The sequence below is a fragment of the Notamacropus eugenii genome, chromosome 2, assembly GCF_028372415.1.
Source record: "Notamacropus eugenii isolate mMacEug1 chromosome 2, mMacEug1.pri_v2, whole genome shotgun sequence".
NCBI lineage: Eukaryota > Metazoa > Chordata > Mammalia > Diprotodontia > Macropodidae > Notamacropus > Notamacropus eugenii.
Genome location: NC_092873.1, coordinates 241610116 through 241630939, shown reverse-complemented (window position 1 = coordinate 241630939; position 20824 = coordinate 241610116). Strand labels below are relative to the sequence as shown.

The window sequence follows — 20824 nt, the reverse complement described above, 5'->3', positions numbered from 1 at the left end:
AGTGGCTCATAGTAAAATATCATCCATACTGGGCATTGGAGAAAACTTCTATGTTGAAATCATAAGAGGGGGAAAAAGATATCACATGTATACAAAACAGTGCCCTCTTATAGCAGGGAAATGGTGTTGAGTACACATTGATTCTCTCTCTAAATTCCAAGAAATTGTGAGGGCGATAACATGTCTGAAACATAAACACTATAAAAATTTTAATCTTTTGAAATGAATAGCTCTAAAAACTCAAAACCACTAAAGGAGGCTTGCTTTCCTTGGGTCAGTACTTTAGGAAAGTATCTAGTCATTTCTTCCTTGGATGTACTTAAAAAAAAAAAAACACCCACACCCATACACCAGAGTAGGTTAGTATGGAAACTGACCAATTTTGAAAACCAGAGCAGTCTGTAAAATAGAAATGTATTTGGGGAAAAAGAGAGGGCTTATAGTTAAAGCATCTTAAAAAAAAATCCTTTTTTTCTTTTTGGCTTTGGTTTATTGAAATATTTTATACTGTTAAAGAAAACAGGAAATATTTCAAAGCATCTGAAAACTATGAAAACTGCCTGAATACATATTATATGAAAATTCAGAAAGAGCTTAAACATGTGGATGTCAAGGACAGGAGCTTCTCTCGCTGTGAGACTGTCTGTGGTCACCTAGATATTTCTCTTAGAGTAGATGGCAACTCCCAAGTGTTTGCAGAAGTTCATGTAAAGAATTGTGGTCTAGAAGGGCGGAAACCATGGAGTTTTCATTGGTTGGTGAGCAGCCCAACTTCAGTTTTTCCAAATACTCAGCATGTACATTGAAGAATGTTAATGGCATCTTCAACCTTGAACTATTCTGTCTTTACTGCTGTGTTAACAGAATTTTCCCAGTCTTCCAATATTTTAGTGATAGTAAGAACACAAACCTAAGTGCAACGCATGCTGGCCTGATTCTACTCAGATATCCCCAGAAGTCTGTCTAGTTTGTTTCTCACATCAGCATCTTTATATGTTGTTCTTACTGCAGCTCCTCTTGACTTCCTCAGGCTTCATTCCTTGCCCAGGGACAATCCATCGATTTGATTACTGACTGCTGCTCCCTGACAGCATCCCAGGCCACTTGCTTTGGAGCCCTCTGTTTCAATAAGCCTTCTCTTTTGGCTTAGGCATCGTAAAGAGGTGGATTCCTCCTCCTCCTCTGCTGTCTTGAATGTTCCTGCCTTCATAATAGCTCGTCATGGTGGGGTTCTTTTTTGTTTGTTTGTTTGTTTGTTTGCCCATTCTTCCAGCCCACTTCCTGACTTTGGTATTGATGTTAGGGCTGAACTCTGCCACACTTGTAGAGGGAAGGACTGAGCTGTTCCTGTTTTGGATTTTTGAGTATTGTGTTATTCCCATATCTCAGGAACATTCTGAGGACCTACAAGCTTTCATTAATCCCAGAATGGTTTGACCCTTGGTTTGAATCTGTTAGAGTAGACTGCTGCTGGACTTTACCATGATCAGTTAGAGGGAAAACTGTTGGTTCTGAATGACAGAACTATAGATTCCCTTTTGGTCTGGGATTCCTGCCTTGCTTATTTTCTGCATAGTGGGCTAGATGCTGGAACTAAGATTCTACTGTATTTCCAAAGTGTGAGCTACTGGCTTCTGAACTTTCTCCTATTCACCACCCAAAGCCTCCTACCTGAAAAAGCTACCACTCTACTACTGTGAGCAGGTCTCCTTCTCACTCTGACCTGAAACTTGGTAGTGGGTGACAGAACTGCTGGTTCACACTTGTCCCTGTTACAGTGCCATAGATAGGTCTGGGGGTGGGCTGATCTGGGTGTGGAACCTCCTTTTGTTCTGGCCTCTCCTTGGATGCTAGATTGCTTGAGCTGCCATGTTTTCTTGGCCCGACCTGGTCCCCATTGTCCATAGATGTCCCTCTCTGTTTCCCTACACCAGACTGGGCTGGACAAAGGACGCAGTGACTTTTTCTGGATTTCCTTATCAGGATCTGATCTAGTTCATTTTCTAGTTCCGTTTGGAGGACTTTGTGGGTGGTAGACCATACCTTGCTTCCTACCACCACCACCCCTTCCCATTCTAATGTTTTAATAATTTTCATTGTAAGGAAATTATTTTGAACCTCTGAATCAGAACATCATACTATTTAACCTTTTAAAACTGTTTGATTACAGTTTATTTGTTCTTTTATTTTTAATTTTTTTGAAAACACTCTGCTAATCCTTTAAAATTCTGTAATGAAGAAGAAGCCAATTAAATAGAAAATGGATGGAGGAGCTAGAATAGATTTGGGATATTTTCTAGGCCAGTTCCTTTTATTTTTTTGCTTAGCATAGTGGAAAGAATGGTGAATTGGGAGTCAGAAGACCTGGGTTTGAGTCCTGACTCTTGTGCTTACTAGTTGTGTGATTATGGTCAAATAACTTTACTGTTTAAGTCTCAGTTTTCTTGTCTGTAAAATGAGGATGCTAATTACAGATATTATCTACCTCACAAGGTGTTGTACAGATCGTATGAGGTTGAATGAAATGTTTGCAAAAGGACTCTGTCAGAAAAGTAAAGTGATAAATGTTGGAAGGGATATGGGAAAACTGGGACATGAATGTACTTACTGTTGGTAGAGTTGTGAATTGATCCAACCATTCTGGAGAACAATTTGGAATTATGCTCTAAAGGCTGTCAAACTGTACATACCTTTTGATCCAACAATACTACTGCTAGATCTGTATCTCAGAGACATCAAAAAAAGGGAAAAGGACCTATTTGTACAAAAATAATTTATAGTAGTTCTTTTTGTGGTGTTTAAGAATTGGAAATTGAAGGGATGCCCATCAATTGGGGAATTCTAAACAAGCTGTGATTGTGATGGAATATTATTGTGCTAAAAAAAAATTAGGATGATTTCAGAAAAATCTGGAAAGACTTACATGAACGGTTGCAAATTGAAGTGAGCAAAACCAGGAAAATGTTGTACACAGTAAAAACAATATTGTTCCATGAAGAACTGTAAATGGGTTGGCTATTCTCAGCAATACAGTGATCTAAGACAATCCCAAAGGGCTCATGATGAAGCATGCTGTCTGTCTCCAGAGAAAGAACTGATGTCTGAATACAGCCGGAAGCATGTTATTTTTCACTTTCTTCTTTCATTCTTTTTTTGTATTTGATTCTTTTTGTATGAAATGACTAATATGGAAATGCTTTACATGATTACGTGTCGTCTCAGGGAGGGATAGAATTTGGAACTCAAAACTTAAAAAAAGTTTTAAAATTGTTTTAACATGTAATTGGGGAAAACGTTTTTTTAAGAAAGGACTTTGTAAACTTTAATGTTGTGCATAAGTCTACCATACTATTATGGTTGCTGTTGTTGTTGTTATGAATATTGTTAACTGGAAAAATTCGGCCTAGGGAGATGAAATGACTTCTCCGAAGCTCCCTGGGGGGGGGTTGGGGTGAGAGAGCTGACACTAGAAATGACAATGGTAGTATCCAATTTTAGGATCTCTGATTTGTTTTTACTTTTTTGGTAACCTGGGTTTTCCCACCACATTCATTAAAATTAGTCCCATTTGAAATTAGCCACTTTGCACAACCTCACAAATTGCCATCTCAATATTAATACAGATGCACACGTGTGCATGCACTCATACATACATAGTTGAACTAAAAGTTTTCAAAATTTATGTTAGCATGACTTACTAACATACTGTTTTGAGGTTATACAAAACTTATCTCTTTAGATATAATCTGATTTGTATATTTTTATGTTTTTGAATAACTTTGGCTATATACTTTCTAAAGGTGTTTACTTTATTATGTAATAATATACATCTTCTCTTTTTCACATCTAGTTTCTTATTACCACAGGAGAAAATCTAGATTACCTTGATGGCGTACATACAGTATTTGGTGAAGTAACAGAAGGAATGGATGTGATCATGAAAATTAATGAGACTTTTGTTGACAAAGACTTTGTGCCGTATCAGGATATCAGGTGTGATTACTGTTTGCACTGTACATACAGTGCTTTAAGGATCTGTGATTTCATAGCATGTAGACTTCCCTATCTGATAGCAAACTGTAACTCCCTGCCTTAGAAGCCTTTACGAGTGGCTCTGTCCAGAAAAATCTGTTATGGTTAGCTATTTGGTGATGAGGTGTTATGAAATTACCTAGGCTGGGTCCTGACCAACAGACTCATAGTCTGCCATGTAGTTGAAGTCTTTTCAGCTTGGTAGGACTTGCCAGAGCCTGGTAGTCTTTAAGGACTTAGGTTCACTCAGTGAACAGATGTTTATTAGGCATTTGCTATGTGACAGGAACTCTGATAAAAATATGGAAGGGAGAGAATCCTTTCCTCCAAGAACATTTTACATTCTGCTCTGGGGGTGAGGTGGGTGCTGTGGGAGTGGATACAGCATGTTCGTAGATAGGTAAATGCAAGATATGTACAAGATTCATATGCAGTGACTAGGAAGGCACTCACAACTGAGTGAACTCTGTGTGTGTGTACACATGTATGTGTACATGTATGTATACATGAATTTGTGTGCAGAGGCTGCCATCAAGTATAAGACATGGCATGTGGTATGTTGATCAATTTAATTCTAATAGCTTTTTTGAGGGAGCTGGAACTTGAGCCAAACCTTATGAGGTCAGTGGGTATCAGATTATTTTAGTGTTGGTCTCTGTACATATTGTGCTTTAGTATTTTAGCACACTTATATTCACTTGGGCTCTTAATAAATACTTTTTAGTAGTAGTGATATGTAGAAATTGTTCCGTGGGAGGAATGAAAGTGGTTTAATGGAAGACTAGAAGAATTCTTGTAGTCATGACTATTTGCCTTTCTATTTAAATAATTATAAGATTATTGTACTACATGTTAGCTATTTGTTTTGAAAAAAATCTTTAAAATAATATAGCTTGATGTTAATAATGGTACTAATGGTTACTAATTTTCCTCAGAAAGTAAAATGCATTGCTTTAAGAGGTCCTGTAGATAATGAAGAAATAAGGCAAAAGTTTAGGATTTCAGCATTTGAATAATTCTCTACTTTAGAGGTCATTGCAGGTGAATATCATGTCAGATAGTCATAGCAACATGAAAACAAAAATGAAAATGATTTCTTTTGAAGTAGCAGATTTTAAGAACTTGATATAGATTCTCTTTTGACTTGAGGAATGGTTAAAGATGGCTGACTTTTATTATTTTAAAAAATTTTATGGTTAATGTGTAGATTCTGAAATACTTTAATTCAGACCTATGATTTGCTTTTCATTTGTAAGGATAAATCATACAGTGATTTTAGATGATCCATTTGATGACCCAGCTGGCTTATCAATTCCTGATCGGTCACCAGAACCAACCAGAGAACAACTAGATGTAAGTATGCTGACTCTTTGCCACTTTCTGGCTGTGACTTCACCTTTTGGGGTCATTTTTCTTATTTGTGAAATGAGGGGATGTGACTGGATGGCATCTATAGTCTTTTCTACTAAGAAGTTCTTTGATTTTTCTGAATCTTCTTGGGATTGTACATTGTCATGGGTGGATGTGATTTTCACACTCAAAATGGTTTCTTCAGAATTATGTTTTGTAACTATTTCTGTAGGGCTTGCTTAGGTTCAGACAGAGAAACTTGTAGTCCTCTTTTTGCAGACACTGACCTAGCCATCCCACTACTTTGATGTGACTTTCCTTAAAGTCACACATAGAATCCCCTTGCTGCTGCATTTCTGATGCTTTTTCTTAGTTCTACTACTGCTCATCTGTTAAAACATAGCTCTTTATTGCAGTGTTGTTTTTCTCCTTTGCCCTTTTCTTTTTATTAAAACAGTAATGATTTTGAGACACTTCAAACTGCATTAGCTGTTTTGACTTGAATTTTTAAAAATTTCTCTAAAAATCTTATTTCCAGGGATGTGCGTCTTGATTAGAATAGGACAAAAATATGTATATATTTGTGCATTTGTAGCAAAGGGGAGAAGGGCAGCAGAGGGTATTTGGAGTAGTGATAATACCAGCCTACCTCTGACATTACTGCTCTATTGGGGTACTAGTTTGGTTTTGTCTGAGATATACTCGAAGGTCCAAACTGAACTGGTTTCCTTGGGAGGGCCCTTGCAATTGAGGGACTGTTTTATATCAGTGTAGATTTTTTTCCACTCTGAACAGCATCAGCCTGATGAGCAGACAGCCAGCCTTGAAACCAGGAAGACTTGGGTTCGGGTCATATCCTTGACCCATCCTGGCGACTCAATGTCTTAGTGCTCAGGGCAGCTTTCTCAGACTGAGTTGCAGAGAATGTTCCCATTTGAGAGTTTCCTCATCCGGGTGTTCTTTATACCTGTGAAATCACATCTTGTCCCTAATGTATCTTAAACTGGTGTTGGTGATGTGTGGCCTAAAATTAAACTTTGTGAATGAAAGACTTTGGATACCATTTGTGGCATTGTTTACTTTTTGGAAATCAATAATCTGTTGGACACTGGCTAATTTCTACAGGATTCTTTGTCATCTTGGTTGCTCAGCAGTTCATTTTGGTTGGCATTAGATTAATTTCATCACCCTTGTTAGCTTACTCCTGATTGCTTTTTTTAACTATGGAAAGGTATTTTGTCTTTCATATATATTAGATTTTTTTCCATTAAATACATGGGTCAGTATTTATGTTTTTATTTGCAAAATGCTTTTTCCCCTTGTAGAGTGGCCGAATAGGAGCAGATGAAGAAATAGATGATTTCAAAGGGAGATCAGCTGAAGAAATTGAAGAAATAATGGCTGAGAAGGAGGCAAAAACTCAGGCTATTCTTCTAGAAATGGTAAGATAACTTTCTGCTTAAATATATTCTTGCACATATTTCTTCAGTGTTATGTGTGTGTTTGCCTGTAGGGCAACTCTTGCTGTGATAATTTTGACCAGTTAATAAATATTTATAAAATACCTACTATGTGTCAGATACCATGCGAAGTGCTGCTGATACAAAAAGAGGCAAAAAAATCAGTCTTTGCCATCAAGGAACTCGCAGTCTAAGGGTGGAGACAACCTGCAAACAAATACTTACCGACAAACCATATACATGACAAATAGGAGATAATTAGCTGAGGAAAGGCTTTCTAGAAGGTGGGATTTTAGATGGTACTTTAAAGGAAGCCAGGCAAGTCTGTAGTTGGAATGGAAGAGGGAGCACATTCCAGGGGTGGGGGAGAGGCCAGGGAAAAATACTCATAAATGAGAGATGGAAAATTGAATGGCCTGGAGTCTGTTGTTATTGGATTAAAGAGTATGTGGTGTGGAGTGAGGTGTGAGAAGACTGGAAAGGTAGGAGCAGGGACTTTGGATGCCAAACAGAGCATTTTGTATTTGATCCTGGAGCTTATAGGGAACTCCTGGAATTTATTGAGTGGGGGTGAGGGTGACATGGTCAGACCTGCATTTTAGGAAAATTGCTTTACTGGCTAAATGGAAGATGGATTGGAATGAGAGGAGTCTTGAGGCAGACAGACCCACCAGCAGCTATTGCAGTGGTCCAGGCCTAAGGCCTGCCCCAGAATGGTGACAGTAACAGAGAAGGAGGAATATTGGAGGAGTCATATGGCATGGAGGGGGGGAACCATGGAGGAACGATTAGAAATTTCTAAAAATGGAAAAGAGTTCCTCAAATTCACTAAAGGTCTTCAGGCAAAAGTTGAATGACCACTTGGGTGTGTTCTCGGGAGGTTTCATTTTAAGAGTATGGATTGGGCTTCGATGGCTTCTGAAGTCCCTTCCAGTTCTGAAATTTGGTAATTGTCCCGTGGGCCTTGAGCAGCAGTCAACCCTTCTTTGGTTATTATCTTTTTCCGAATACAGCTTTTTAAAACTCATTTTTGTTGTCTTTTGCTTCCTAGCCATCCTTAGCCTACTCTGAGTTTTATATGACTATGCTATACTTTCGTATTGAATCCATTAAAACATTTATTAGGCAATTATTATGCAAAGTACTATAATAGGAACTGGGAATTCAAAGTGTTGACAACAACTAGCAACGTTTCTGGCTAGGACGTATCCGTTTCCTAGTGTGGTTAGCATTATCCCTGTACATTCTGCTCAGTTTGCATAAACTTTCCTTGGACAGGAATTTTTCACATGCTAAATGCATTAATATTCCAGTTTCTCTGTGGAACAGGAATAGTTTGAAAAAGTATTTATAAAGTGGATTTGCTGCAAAGTCCAGCAGCAAATTCACTTTATAAATACTTTTTAAAGATTGCTTCTTTAAAAAAAAAGCATCCTAAGCTAGACTTGTTTTCTGGGCATTGTAAAACTATTTAAATAAGTCTCTTTCATGTGTGTTTTTAAATATTGTATGGTGACATTGTAATTGTAATTCAGGAAAGAGATACATGGTATAGAGAGGAGGAGAACTTTCCAAAACTGAAAGAGTTCTTTAGGAGGTATTGGGGCCCCCAAACCTGCCAAAGGTGTTCAGGCAAAAGTTAAATGACTACTTGGGTGCACTCTAGATTTCATCTCATGAAAAATGAATTGTTGAACTTGTAAAAGGCAATATGGTATAGTGGGGAAGATACTGGAGCTGGAGTCAAAAGATCTGAATTTGAATCTTTAGCTTTATTGCTTCTTTCATGAGTGACTAGGAAAGTCACCTAGCCTTTGAAGCTCAGCCTCCTCATTTGGAAGATGAAGGTCCTGGTCTTGTTGACCTCTAGAATCCCAACTAGTTCTAAATCCTCTGATTATAAAGAGTAGTTGAGGAATTTAACATTAATTACAGAGTAAGTTCATGACACTGTTAATTCATAAAGCAAAACTAACACAGCTAAATGAATATGGGGAGAAAACTAAGGATGCTAACAGGTATTCTCTTTGTGTATGCAGTCAATAATAGCTGAGGCCACGAGACTATTTAAGTGACTTTTGTTAAGCGATTAAGTGCCCACATTAGTCTTTTTTTTTCCCATTTTTAATCTATAATGTTGTGCTGCCTCTCATTTCATAATAATGTTATCTATATTTATATGCCATCTGTTTCCTTTTCTCTGAATTACATTTACTGCCAACTTTCATTGCTTGCTATTGTTTTTGTGAATTAACTGGCAGTGTTATTTTAGGGTGGATATTTTTTATTGAATTGCTTTTTTTATTCATTCGGAAAGGAATCCATTATTTTAAATGCATACCTTGTAGGTGATAAGTAGCTTCAGTAAGAGGTGCTCTTTTCTTCTTCATTTTAAAGATACACATTTTCAGTGTCTTTGTTATTGATCACTCTTGACAGTGCAGTAAGTAGGGTAATGGTGTCTTGTTCCATTTCTCTTTCTGTCTGAACAACATTTATCGTAGACTACTTATTGGTGCATGCTTTTCTCTTGGTCTGCTTGCAGGCTTTAGGAAGATGTAATTTTCCCCACAATGACTGTTATCCTCATCTCAAACTGTAAGGATTGGAAGTCTCACACTGTTGGTTTTGTGGAACTCCTGGGGGCAAGTGACTAAGCAGGGTGGTGGTAAAAGTGGGGAGCAAGGACTATTCCAGGGTGCTTTATCTCTTTTTTGTTCTTCTCATCACCAGGAACATTTTGTATTATTCTGCATGTTAAAATATTAATGATTAATTTCCTTGTACCTTCAGTTCATAAATACAGGTTCAGATTCATTAGCAAATTTTGTGTGAGACTAATTAGAATTTTAAAAATATTCCTACTGAAGACAATGACATTTTTCTTTTTACTTTTAATTCAGGTGGGAGATTTACCTGATGCAGATATCAAACCTCCAGAAAATGTCCTATTCGTGTGCAAATTGAATCCAGTAACCACAGATGAAGATCTAGAAATAATTTTCTCAAGATTTGGGCCCATCAAAAGGTATTTCTTACTGATTTGAGGGGAGAAAAGGAAAGAAATAAATAGGGTGCTTTCCTAAAGAGGATACATTTATGCATAATTTTTGTATTTATATATCAATATATAAACTGATTATTAGTTTAGCTTTCATTGGTAACTATTCATAGCATTTGGAAGATAGATTTTATTCCTAGAATTTCATCTCTAATGTATTGAGTCAGTGGTTTCCATAGTTCTTGATCTACCAGCATCTTCTCTAATGTTAATAGTAGCTTACATTTATGTAGATTTCCTTTTACTACAATGTGTCTTGTGTATACTTTCTCATTTGCATTTCCTGACACCCATAAGAGGTGTTTAGTGCAAATATTGTCTTCATTTTACAAATGAGGAAACTGATGCTCAAAGAAATTAAATGACTTTTCCAAGGTCCCATAGGAAGTAAAAGATAAGAACCTAGGTCCTTGCATCCAAGACTAGCGCTCTTCCCATGATACCACACTTACCAGTCTTTAAGACATTTATCTTTACTTATTAAAAACCAATAACATTCTCAGAGTTAAAGAACAATGAGTAGTTAAGCTAATTTGAATTTAGATTTCCTCACATTTTTCACTTCCTTCAAAAATTTCCATTTTAAAGCAAAAGAGGCTATAAAAATGGGGAACATGTCAGAGAAGAAAATAATTTGCAAATATACTTTTAGGATTTCCTTTCCATTTGTTTGGGTTTGTTTTGGAGGTTTCGTATGAGGGTGGGATGGCCACTTCAGTTCTAACTCACTGGTTTTGTTGGACCACAGAGTTGGACCTCAGAGTACCACTTTGTGCCTTAAGTGTAGGAGAGGTAGAATGATGGGAGAAGAGGAGAAAAGAAGAGGCAAAAAGCCCAGTAGAGGAAGCTGTGCTGATTCTTTCTTCTTTCCCTGCTCTCAGAGAAGCTCTCGATTTAACAGTAGGGCCAGAGGTACCAAAGTAGCAGTGGGGAAAAGGAGGAAAGAGGGAATGTTGGGGGGGGGAGAAGAAACTCAAGAGAATGTGGGCGTTACCAGGAAGAAATGGACCACGTGCAGTGAATTACTGGACATGCTGATGAATAGAATGAGAAATAGCAACTCATATCGAGATAGCATTGCATAGGCAGGGTTTCTTAAACTTTTCCCACTCGAGACCCCTTTTCCAGTTGTTTCAGCAGCATTTGTTGGCATTGCGTGGCTTGAGGGCATGTGTTTCCAGAAACACCTCAGATTCATTATGCATTTGATTTTTAATTAATTTTTGGTCATGGTGCATTCAGAAACCTTTTACTCTTGCTATGTGGAGTCGTGACCCACAGTTTAAGAAGCTCTGTATAGTTGATATGGAACTTTGCCTGCACAGTACAAGGACTAACTCCACTTGGCAAATAAGGAAACTGAGGCTCCGAGAGGTCCAGTGATTCTCCCACACAGCCAGAAGTCTGGGACTCGGATTTAGGCCTTTTGCCCAAGTCCATCATGTTCCTCCCAGACCAAGGTTCCTCTCTAAGAGAACTCTTAGATATCATCTTGACCACCTGCAAACCAAGCTGTCTGAAATCCATAATTTTCTGTTTAAACAGTGGTAAAAATAGAGCTTCCTTACTGTTAAACTCTCAATTACACATTATTTAAGCAGTAATTCTAGGTAGAGTGTGAGAAGCATAAGAATGGACAAAAACAGAGAAAGTAACTGCTGCAGTGCTGCACATGTGTAACCACTTGTTGAATGAAGAAGTCACAGAAAGAGAAGAAACCGAGACAGTTTTTGGTCCACACTCACCTCATCCTTGCCTGTCCAGTCTTAAAGCTATATGAATATAGTAGTTCCACCTACCTGGACATCAGACTGGAAACCTTCACCATCTGGACTAGAGTGTTAGCTGGGCAATGATCAGAGGCCTCTCGGCCTGCTCACGCACTGCTGTGACGTCCTTCTGCCTGTACTTTTGTCCTTCCTTGGTGGGCATGGTCTGCACTTGAGGTGTCCTCCCTTGGGAGCCTGCTGATGCTCATCTCTTCTCACCACCTTGGTTTTCTGCTTCTCAAACCACAGAATATTAGAAGCAGCAAATTATGAAGGTGGTCAGGGCCAGGTGAGGAGGACCATATGGAAGAGCTTCATGTTGCAGCTGACAGTTGGCCACATAGAAAGATACAGAACAACTCCTGGAGTACTACTAGTTGGCACTGTGGTGACAGTTGGATCGTGTTTAATCATATTCAGTTAAACAGATATTTATGATGGGCTCTCTATGGGCAACACTCTCGGCTACTGCTGCTGGGGATGTGAAACAGAGCCCTAGAACCTTACCCTTTATAGAGGGGGTTGAGACTTGTCAACAGGTAAATATAATTTGATATAGATAGTGATGGGAAAGAGGATGGATGTAGACCAGTGCTTGAGGAATATTGGAGGAATTTTAGAACAGTTTTATACCTGGGAGGTTTAGAAAGTCAGTGGCACTGAATCTTAACCTTAAAGGGAAGGTACAGATTTTAAAAGGTAGAAAGGAGGAGGAAATGGGCCTACACCATCTTCCATGTAGTAGACATTTGACAGTTGTTCAAGTAATTAAATCAAGTGCATTGAATGCCGGTGCAGTTTTCTTTTTTAAAAAACTTCTTGTATTAAGAAACCAGGGAAGTGTGTGATTCATTTTAAAATTCCCTTTGAAAAATAGTGAAATTTAAAATTTTTTTGGTATTTTAAAGAGAGTAAACTTTGTATGAAAAATTCATTTGTGTGGATTAATTTTTTCTCTGATAATGATGGCAAAATCAGTTGTTGCTCTAACATTCCAATGTCTATGTTCTGCATACAAGGCAGTTTCAAGCCTATTTTCCTCCATAGTTTAATTTTGAACTCACTTTTCCTATTTTCATATTAGTTGGCTTCAGCATGGATGAGAATCCTACAATTCTATAATCATTTATTCAGTGTTGGAAAATCATAACTTATCTTTATCCTTATTTTCTTCCTAATTTTGTTAGCACCTGCCTTTCAGTGTTCTGATTAGATTTTTTGTTTCTCTTAGTTAGACCTTATTCATACTTCATTATTCACTTCTGCCAAGTTTACATTTATTTGGCGAGGTTGGAGTTGGTGTTAAGCTTTTTCCTGAATTAAATATTTAGCTTGAGCCCTCTCTGTTGTGTATTCTTATGTTAAGGTTGAATGCAGTGTGTCATTGTGAATTCACAGCCCTTTAATTTCTTTCCTTTGAAGTATTCTCCATTTAGAATTTAGATCTTGGGGCAGAAATTTTTCTTCTTCTTTGTATTCTATGGAGGATCATTACTTATAACTTCTTATTCGTCAAAGGAAATATTAACTGATCACCACCATGACATACCTCTGTTTTAGAACATGAAGGTTTTAGAAGTGGATTTTATAAGAAAAACAAGAATAAAAAAAGTGCGCAGTTTATCTCAGCTATCAGAAACAAAATGTAGTCAGCTCTCTTTTTCCCATTTTATAAACTATCCAAAGAAAAATATTAATTTTTATGTTATTTTACATGGCAGCCTTTTGGCTATCAGCCAGTTGACTTGTGCTCAGAGAAAGAGAATGTTTAATAGGAAAAAACCAAACAATAACATTGCATTCCAAGGCCAAGTGTGTATGTACTGTTTTGAATTATACATATTAAAAATAACTAATATAATGGGCTTCACATACTTCAAAGCACCATATAAAGGTTTTCTAGATATTGTTATTGTTAGTCATACAGAAAATATTATCCGTAGTAAGATACTTTGTGTGTAGTGCTGTGGTTAAAAACACCTGTATTTATACACAGTCTTGGCTTATGGTCATTTAAAAATAAACTTCGGTGTTTAGACAAAAAACTAATAGTAAAAAATTTAATAATTTAAGCATGGAGTTAGCAAAGTTAAGTTGACCCTTACTGGTGAGGGGGAAGAAAAAGAGAACACTTTTAAACCACCCTTCCCTTTATTGAATACATATGACCTAATGGCGTTGGGCATTTGGGCTGTTCTAGGTCAAGTCTTTCCATTTGTAAACTTGTTAAATTTCCAAAGAAACATTATTTAGCCAAAATAGGAATAGTTCAAGCTCCAGGAACCCTCCACATTAGTGCTCACTTATAATATTTTGCTTTTTTTTTCTGAGAGATTGGGTTCCTGACACCTCCCCCCACCATGTTAAGTTTTCATTTTAATCCCTTTCTCTTTATTTTTTTAGCTGTGAAGTTATTCGTGACTGGAAAACGGGAGAATCTCTTTGTTATGCCTTTATTGAATTTGAAAAGGTATGCCATGTTGCAGAAACATTCAGATTCATACCTGTTTTGTTCTCTTTTGTTATGATATGGGATTTTAGGTTTTGATATTGTATTAGTGTGGGCTTCATTTAATCTCTTACAAGTAATTTCTTATTTAGGTAATTAAGAAAAAAATGACTCTTTTTAAAAGGTTAGGATGTTTCATTTATTATTTGTTTTTGACCTATATTTTAATTTCTGGTTTCAGACTAGTTTGCATTGAGAGCCTAAAATGTTTTGAATAATATACTTCATAATCCAGCAGCTTTATTTAATCATGATTTTAGTACATTTTAATTCATTTTTGCAGGGAGGGGGCAGTGTATTGTAATAGAATTGGGCCCAGATTTAGGTGACCTGGTTCTTAATCCTCGGTCAAAAAATAGTCAGATTTCTCTTTCTGGTCCTCCTTTTGCTCTTTAAGATAAGAGAATTGGACCAGATAATCTTTGAAGGTCAGTTCCATTCCTAATATTCTGTGACTCTGAAGTTAAAATGTGGACAGTTGTCCTTCTAGGGGTCCTTTAGTACAATCCCTGCCTGAGCAGGAATCCTCTCGGTATTATTTTTGACAAGTGGTCTTACAGTCTTTCCTTGGATACCCAGAATTGGTATTCTGGTAGCCCAGAATTTCCCAAAATGGCCCACTACACTTTTAGATAGATTTTTTTAAAATAAATTTTTATTTTTTCATGTTTTTTTACACCACCAAAATTTTCCCACTATCTTTCTCCCTCTTTTTTCCTAGAGAGCCATCCTCTATAACAAATAATATTTTTTGAAGATAAAAAGAGATAAATCAGAAAAACTCATCAAAAAAAGAATTCTGAAAACATTTGCATGAACAGAAGCCATTGACCTTCTAGCCCTGTGAAGCTGTGGGAGTGGAGAGGTCTTCTCATAGCTCCTTCTTGGGGACCACGCTTGTTCTTTGTAACTTTGCAACATTTACTTTTGATTGTTTTGTGGTTCTTTCCATTTCCATTGTTGTAGTCATCGTGTGTTATTTTCTTGGCTCTGTCTACTATTTCAGATCCTATAAACCTTTTCTATCATGTTCGTCATTTATTGCAGCACATTAATATTACATTACATTCAGGTACCACAGTTTGTATACCTGCTCCCCAACTAATGGACATTGATTGGGTAGATCTTATTGTTAGGAAGTTTTTCCTGGGCAAAATCTGCCTTCTGGTAATTTGAGTACATTGTTCTAGTTTTTTGAGCCTCTTAGCAATTTAAATAATCCATTGTTCCTAGTTCTTCCCTCTAGGAGCTAGAAGAACAATCTGATTTCTCTTTCCCTTGCAGCCTTTTAAATATTCGATAACTAGCATCTTTTTTGCCCTCAAATGCCTTCTCTCCTCCATACTAAACATCTCCAGTTCCTTCAGTTGATTTTTTATACAACTGGACAGCACAGTGGATGCTGGCTTTGGGGCCAGGGAGACCTGAGTTTGAATGCTGCCTAAGACACGTACTAGCCGTGTAACCTTGGACGAGACACTGAACCTCAGTGCCACCTCAGCTTTCTCATCTGCAAAATGGAGATAGTTATATCTGATACTACTTCATGGTTTTGAGGATCAAATGAGAAAATAGATATGTAAAGCACTTTGTAAACTTTAAAGCGCTGTATAAACATTAGCTGTTTTTATTATTTTAGCTGTTATGTTCTTGAAACTTCCTGATTGATCTTGACCCTCTCCAGCCACCCTAAAATGTCACCCATTTCTGACCACAATAGCCTAGATAGCATCTGACCAGATCATAGTGTTACCGCCATTGTTCTAGATACTGTTTTAAATTTTCTGTGTACACAGATATATTTACATCAAAGCCATCTCTTTCATAATTAGTTGTGACTGCCACAAAATAATTCTAGGAGTAGACAGTTACCTTATCCCACAGAAATGGACCCAGGAGAATGTTGGCTAAGTTATTGGAAGAATGAGAGTGAAATTTTGCAATGGTATTTGCTTACTTGATTGAATGAATGAATAAAATGTTTAGTGCTTACTGTGTGCAAAGCATTGTGCTGAGGACTGGGCATGCAGTAGAAAAGTGAGCTAGTTCTGACTCTCAAGGAGCTCACATTCTAATGGGAGAGACAACAGGTTTCATCTGTAGGTCACATGGAGAAATCCCATGTTCCTCTTCTTTAATGTCAGTAATATGCATTTTAAGGATCTATAACTTTTTCTTCCTTTTAGGACGAGGGAATAGTAAGCAAATTTGGATGCTAATTATCTGTGAATGATGATAACTCATATAGCATTTGAGAGTTTGCAAAATGCCTTCTTCATAATAACCTGTGAGGTAGATGATGCAGATATAATCCTTATTTCACAGTGAGGAATCTGGAGCTCTCAGAGCGCTTCACTTGCTCGGGCTAGCTAATTAATAGTGGAGATAGGAGTGGAATCCTGGTCCCCTGGCCCCTAGCCCTCTGCACTATCCTGCCTCTCCAACTGGAGGGGTTTGATAGGGGCTTAGAATATTCAAGCAGTTATACTCTTCTGAAGTAGATGGACATTCTTTTTTGTAAATCATTCATATTTTTATAGTTTATGTGCATCAGTAGTTACTGATGGGTTTGTTAACTTTTGCTTTTATCAAATTTACTGAGCTGTAGAAATATACTAAAGAGTTAACTTTTAAAAATAACATTGCTTTAGGAAGAAGACTGTGAAAAAGCCTTTTTCAAAATGGATAATGTGCTTATAGATGACAGAAGAATACATGTAGATTTTAGCCAGTCTGTTGCAAAAGTTAAATGGAGAGGGAAAGGTAGGTTGTTTCTATTCCTTTGTTTCTTTCCTTTTTAAATGCAAATATATATGAGTTCTTAGAATTTGGACTTTTAATATGGAAAAGAGTCACCTAACTTTTTCATTCTCATGCATATTATCTAGAACCTAATGAGGTCTTTTCCTATTGGAGAACAATAGTATGCAGTGTGTGTTTTGCAGTCTCTTTATTCATGGATCCACTTATTCATAAATTACTAAGAAGACATATCTAAAGTCACTGTGCCAAACTATGCCAACTCTTTTTAAGGAGCACACACATCTATAGTGGATCCCCCTTTTGTATTTTGTGTTGCAATATTCTTTTCAGTCATTAGGTGGCAGCATCTGCCCATATTAGGCATGCTACTTGATTTCAGTTAGATTTCTAATAGAGAGATGAATTAATGTGACCTTTTCCAGTCCAAAGAACCATCAGCAGGAGCTGGAGAATCTGGGTTCTAGTCCTGGCTCTGCCACCATGTTGAACAAACCACTTAACTTCCTTAGGCTTGTTTTTTCATGTGGAAGATGAGTGAGTTGAACTAGCTTATTTTTAAAATCCTTCTAGCTTTAAGTTTCTATGTTGAACTAATGAAATTAATAAAAGAAGCATGTAGTGTAATTAAACTTCTGAAGGTTCTTTTGTGGAGCATTAGCAATTCATTCTTTTTATTGAATTCTGTTTTTCTGAACTAACTCAACCATCTCTTTTTTTTTTTTCTTGATAAACAGGTGGAAAATATACCAAGAATGATTTCAAGGAGTATGAAAAGGACCAGGAAAAATCTAAATTTGCTCTCAAAGATAAAGTAAAACCCAAACAGGAGTATCCTTTGTTATAGCTGGTTGTTTAATACTTATTGAGCACCCCCTCAAGCTGCAGAATTCTAGGTGTTTTGGAAAATTGCAAAGGCCATAGAAGACTTTTTTCATCACAAGGCTGTTTGCGAAATTATAATTATGTTCAAAATTATTCTTTCTTTGAAAGTTTTTTTAATACTTTGGTTTGTTGGACTAAGTCACAATTACCAGTAGTGTGCTAGGAAAAGGTTAAAAGTTCATTTAAGTTAAAAGTTAAAATGAGTTCATTCCATTATCCCTCGTCAGAACCATACTTAGCCCTAGATAGATGGGAACCCAACTGAGGTGGCCCTTAGAGAAGACTATCTTTCAGATGTTGAGTACGCTAACAACTTTCATAGTTACTAAATTCTTTCTTCTGGCTAACCTTATAGTTTAAACACATTTCTTTCTATTCTAGTCTTTACTGGAAATAGTGATTATCTGTTCATCATCTTCTGGGTAAGAGTTCTTCATGTACGTGAACTCCATTTCTCAGTTTTCTCGTCCCCTGAACACATTGTCCTCAGTTGGTAATCATCGTCATCACCATTATTATTGGAATAACTAGCAAGTATTTATTGAGCAAGTCAATCACCATAATAAAATTAAAAGAAATTTTAAAAAATAAAAAAATTGAGATTCTTCCAAGTTTTGAGTTGAGCCAAGCAGGAAGCAGTTAAACGATGCTATTCGTATTATGTCATGTTTGGTTTACTTATGTCTTGATAGACTCATTATCAATCTGTCATTTCACACGCTGCACAGTGTGGGTTTTTGCATTCTCAAATGAATGCTCCTCTTTTTCTTTCCAGCTTCCTGTTGGCAAAACAGGATCATTTTCCCCTACATCATCTAAACCTTTTTTCTACCCAACATTTTTTGAAGGAAGATTTTTATCTGATAGACTTTTTGTGAAAAACATTGAATTCTTTTTGTCTGTAAAGCAGTATAAGAGGTGCCATAGTGCCTGGCAACTGGTTAGAGCTTAGTAAGTGCTTGTTGATTGATTGTAGAAAAAAAGGGTAACTAGAATAATCAGGATGGAAATGCTGTTATATTAAGATTGACTAAAAATAGTCTTTTTTAGTGTGGAAAATACTACTGATTGGGATTGATAGGGATATCAGGATCTCAAAATCATCTAGACCAGGGCACTTTTGTTGTGTCACAGGCTCCTGTGGCAGTCTCTTGAAGCTTGTGGAGCCCTTCTGAGAATACTGTTTTTAAATTCATTAAAATGAAATATAGAGGATTAAAAAAGAAGCCAATTATATTGAAATTAAGATATAGTTGGGTTTTTTCATCCAAGCTCAGAAATCTGTCCATGGATGAAAGGTTAGGAATTCCTGATGTAGAGTGAACTTGGAAATCTCTTCCAGATTTTTGAATATGAAAGTTAATGGAAATACTGTGAGTTTGAAAGAGGTAAATTTAGGTTAGGGCAAATAAAAAGTCCTAACTAATTTGTATAGCTTGTTGAGAACATCAGTAGCTTTTAAACCATGTACCTACTTTTTCATTTTCATACTGTCATGAAAATGTTATATACAATGTTGAGAGTATTCTTCAGTTCTCTTCAACAAGCCACATTTTTACAACCATACAACTGTGTTTATCCTTTGTTGATTACCAAAAAAACTTGGAAGTGTAGATGAAGCCTTGCTGGCTCTCCTCCAGTCATTCTCTCTTTAATATGTTAAGACCACACAAAATTCTTTGATAAATGCAGTCATAGAGGGAATTTTGTTCAGTGTCCCTTTGATCGTTAATGTCAGATGAGGCATCAAATAGGAAGACATTTGCCAGAAAGTCATGGAAGCTGTCCTTTGCTGAATCCAAACAGAACAGTGATTTCCTAAAGGCATTTAGGTCCTCTGATGTTTGTTCTTGCTTGCAGATGATATTATGTTGATTATAGCAAGCTTTCAAGGCCTTTTTACTGAGGTTCAGGATTTATCAAAAGAAATAAGGAAACAAATGCATGTTGTTCAGACTGACATGAGTGTTGAAGGCCAATCTTTTGTGTTCATATATCTGGGATAAGCACTGTGAATGGACAGTGAGATGGCCCCAAAAATCAAGTAGAAGGAAGAGAGTAGGCTGAATTGAACTTAGGAAATTTATGTAGCAATACATAATGGTAGCAAGCTACTCTTTGGTGGAAAGGCCAGTCTCTTCAACACATAGGTTCAGGTGACCTGAAAGTCCATGGAGAGATGCTTGGTAGACACAAATAGTCTTACAGCGTATTCCATTGTAACCTGTATAATCATGGATGTGTATGATTGGAAAAGGTGGGATTGTCAGACTGACAGCCTGAGTGCTTTGCTGATAACCATGAAAAGTAAAAAGATCTAGGGAGAGATAGGCCTTCAGAATGTTGGGTAGGGCTTTTGTGGAGGGTCTGCTGGAGAGCATGAGCAGGAGAAGCAGAGGCAACACATGCATGGATTGTGATCTACACTGATGAAAGTGCAGTCTGAAGAGATTACATATTCTCTGGTGTATAAATAATGCATTTAAGGCATTTGTTCCATGAGAGGGAATAGAAGTTTTTTTGGGGGGGGGTTTGTTTGTGTTTTTATATTTTTAAATTTTATTTTAGATTCAAAGGCCAGAACACAAATACAGAATAGAGAAAAGAAACAAAAACATATCATAAACTTAAATAAGCATGTCATGTGCATAGCAGAACATGAGAAAGGATTCAAAATATGTAACAAATTTTTATTTCAAGAAAGCTTGTAGTATGATAAATAATGCATATTGTGCTGATAATTGTCCATCTTTCCTTTGCTCCCTTGTAAGTTTTCTTTTGTTCTCTGCTGTGCACTTTTTTACTTTGTTTTCTTTCACACATACCCCACTCTCCCCTCTGCAATTAAGTTTGGACACATTTCTCTCTAGCTATAGATATATGCATACATACATATAGAGACATAGTTTCCCGAACAAATTCTACTCCTGATGTTTGTTTTTATGTTTGTGCTAGAAGTTTTTTTTTTTAATTAATAGAAAGATTAAAGAAAGGTTTG

At 36.8% G+C, this 20824-nt stretch overlaps 1 protein-coding gene and 1 pseudogene across 1 annotated transcript in view; one reads left to right on the top strand and one right to left on the bottom strand.

Moving 5' to 3' along the window:
* Nucleotides 1-20824, top strand: part of PPIL4 (peptidylprolyl isomerase like 4) — a 37202-nt gene that overhangs the window by 5010 nt on the left and 11368 nt on the right. The window contains exons 5-11 of the mRNA XM_072643678.1: nucleotides 3851-3993; nucleotides 5289-5385; nucleotides 6708-6824; nucleotides 9746-9870; nucleotides 14076-14142; nucleotides 16833-16944; nucleotides 17679-17772. Of these exons, the coding sequence (XP_072499779.1) occupies nucleotides 3851-3993; nucleotides 5289-5385; nucleotides 6708-6824; nucleotides 9746-9870; nucleotides 14076-14142; nucleotides 16833-16944; nucleotides 17679-17772 (755 nt within the window). The remainder of the gene's footprint in view (nucleotides 1-3850; nucleotides 3994-5288; nucleotides 5386-6707; nucleotides 6825-9745; nucleotides 9871-14075; nucleotides 14143-16832; nucleotides 16945-17678; nucleotides 17773-20824) is intronic.
* On the bottom strand, nucleotides 602-1905 carry LOC140530423 (diphosphoinositol polyphosphate phosphohydrolase NUDT4B-like; annotated as a pseudogene).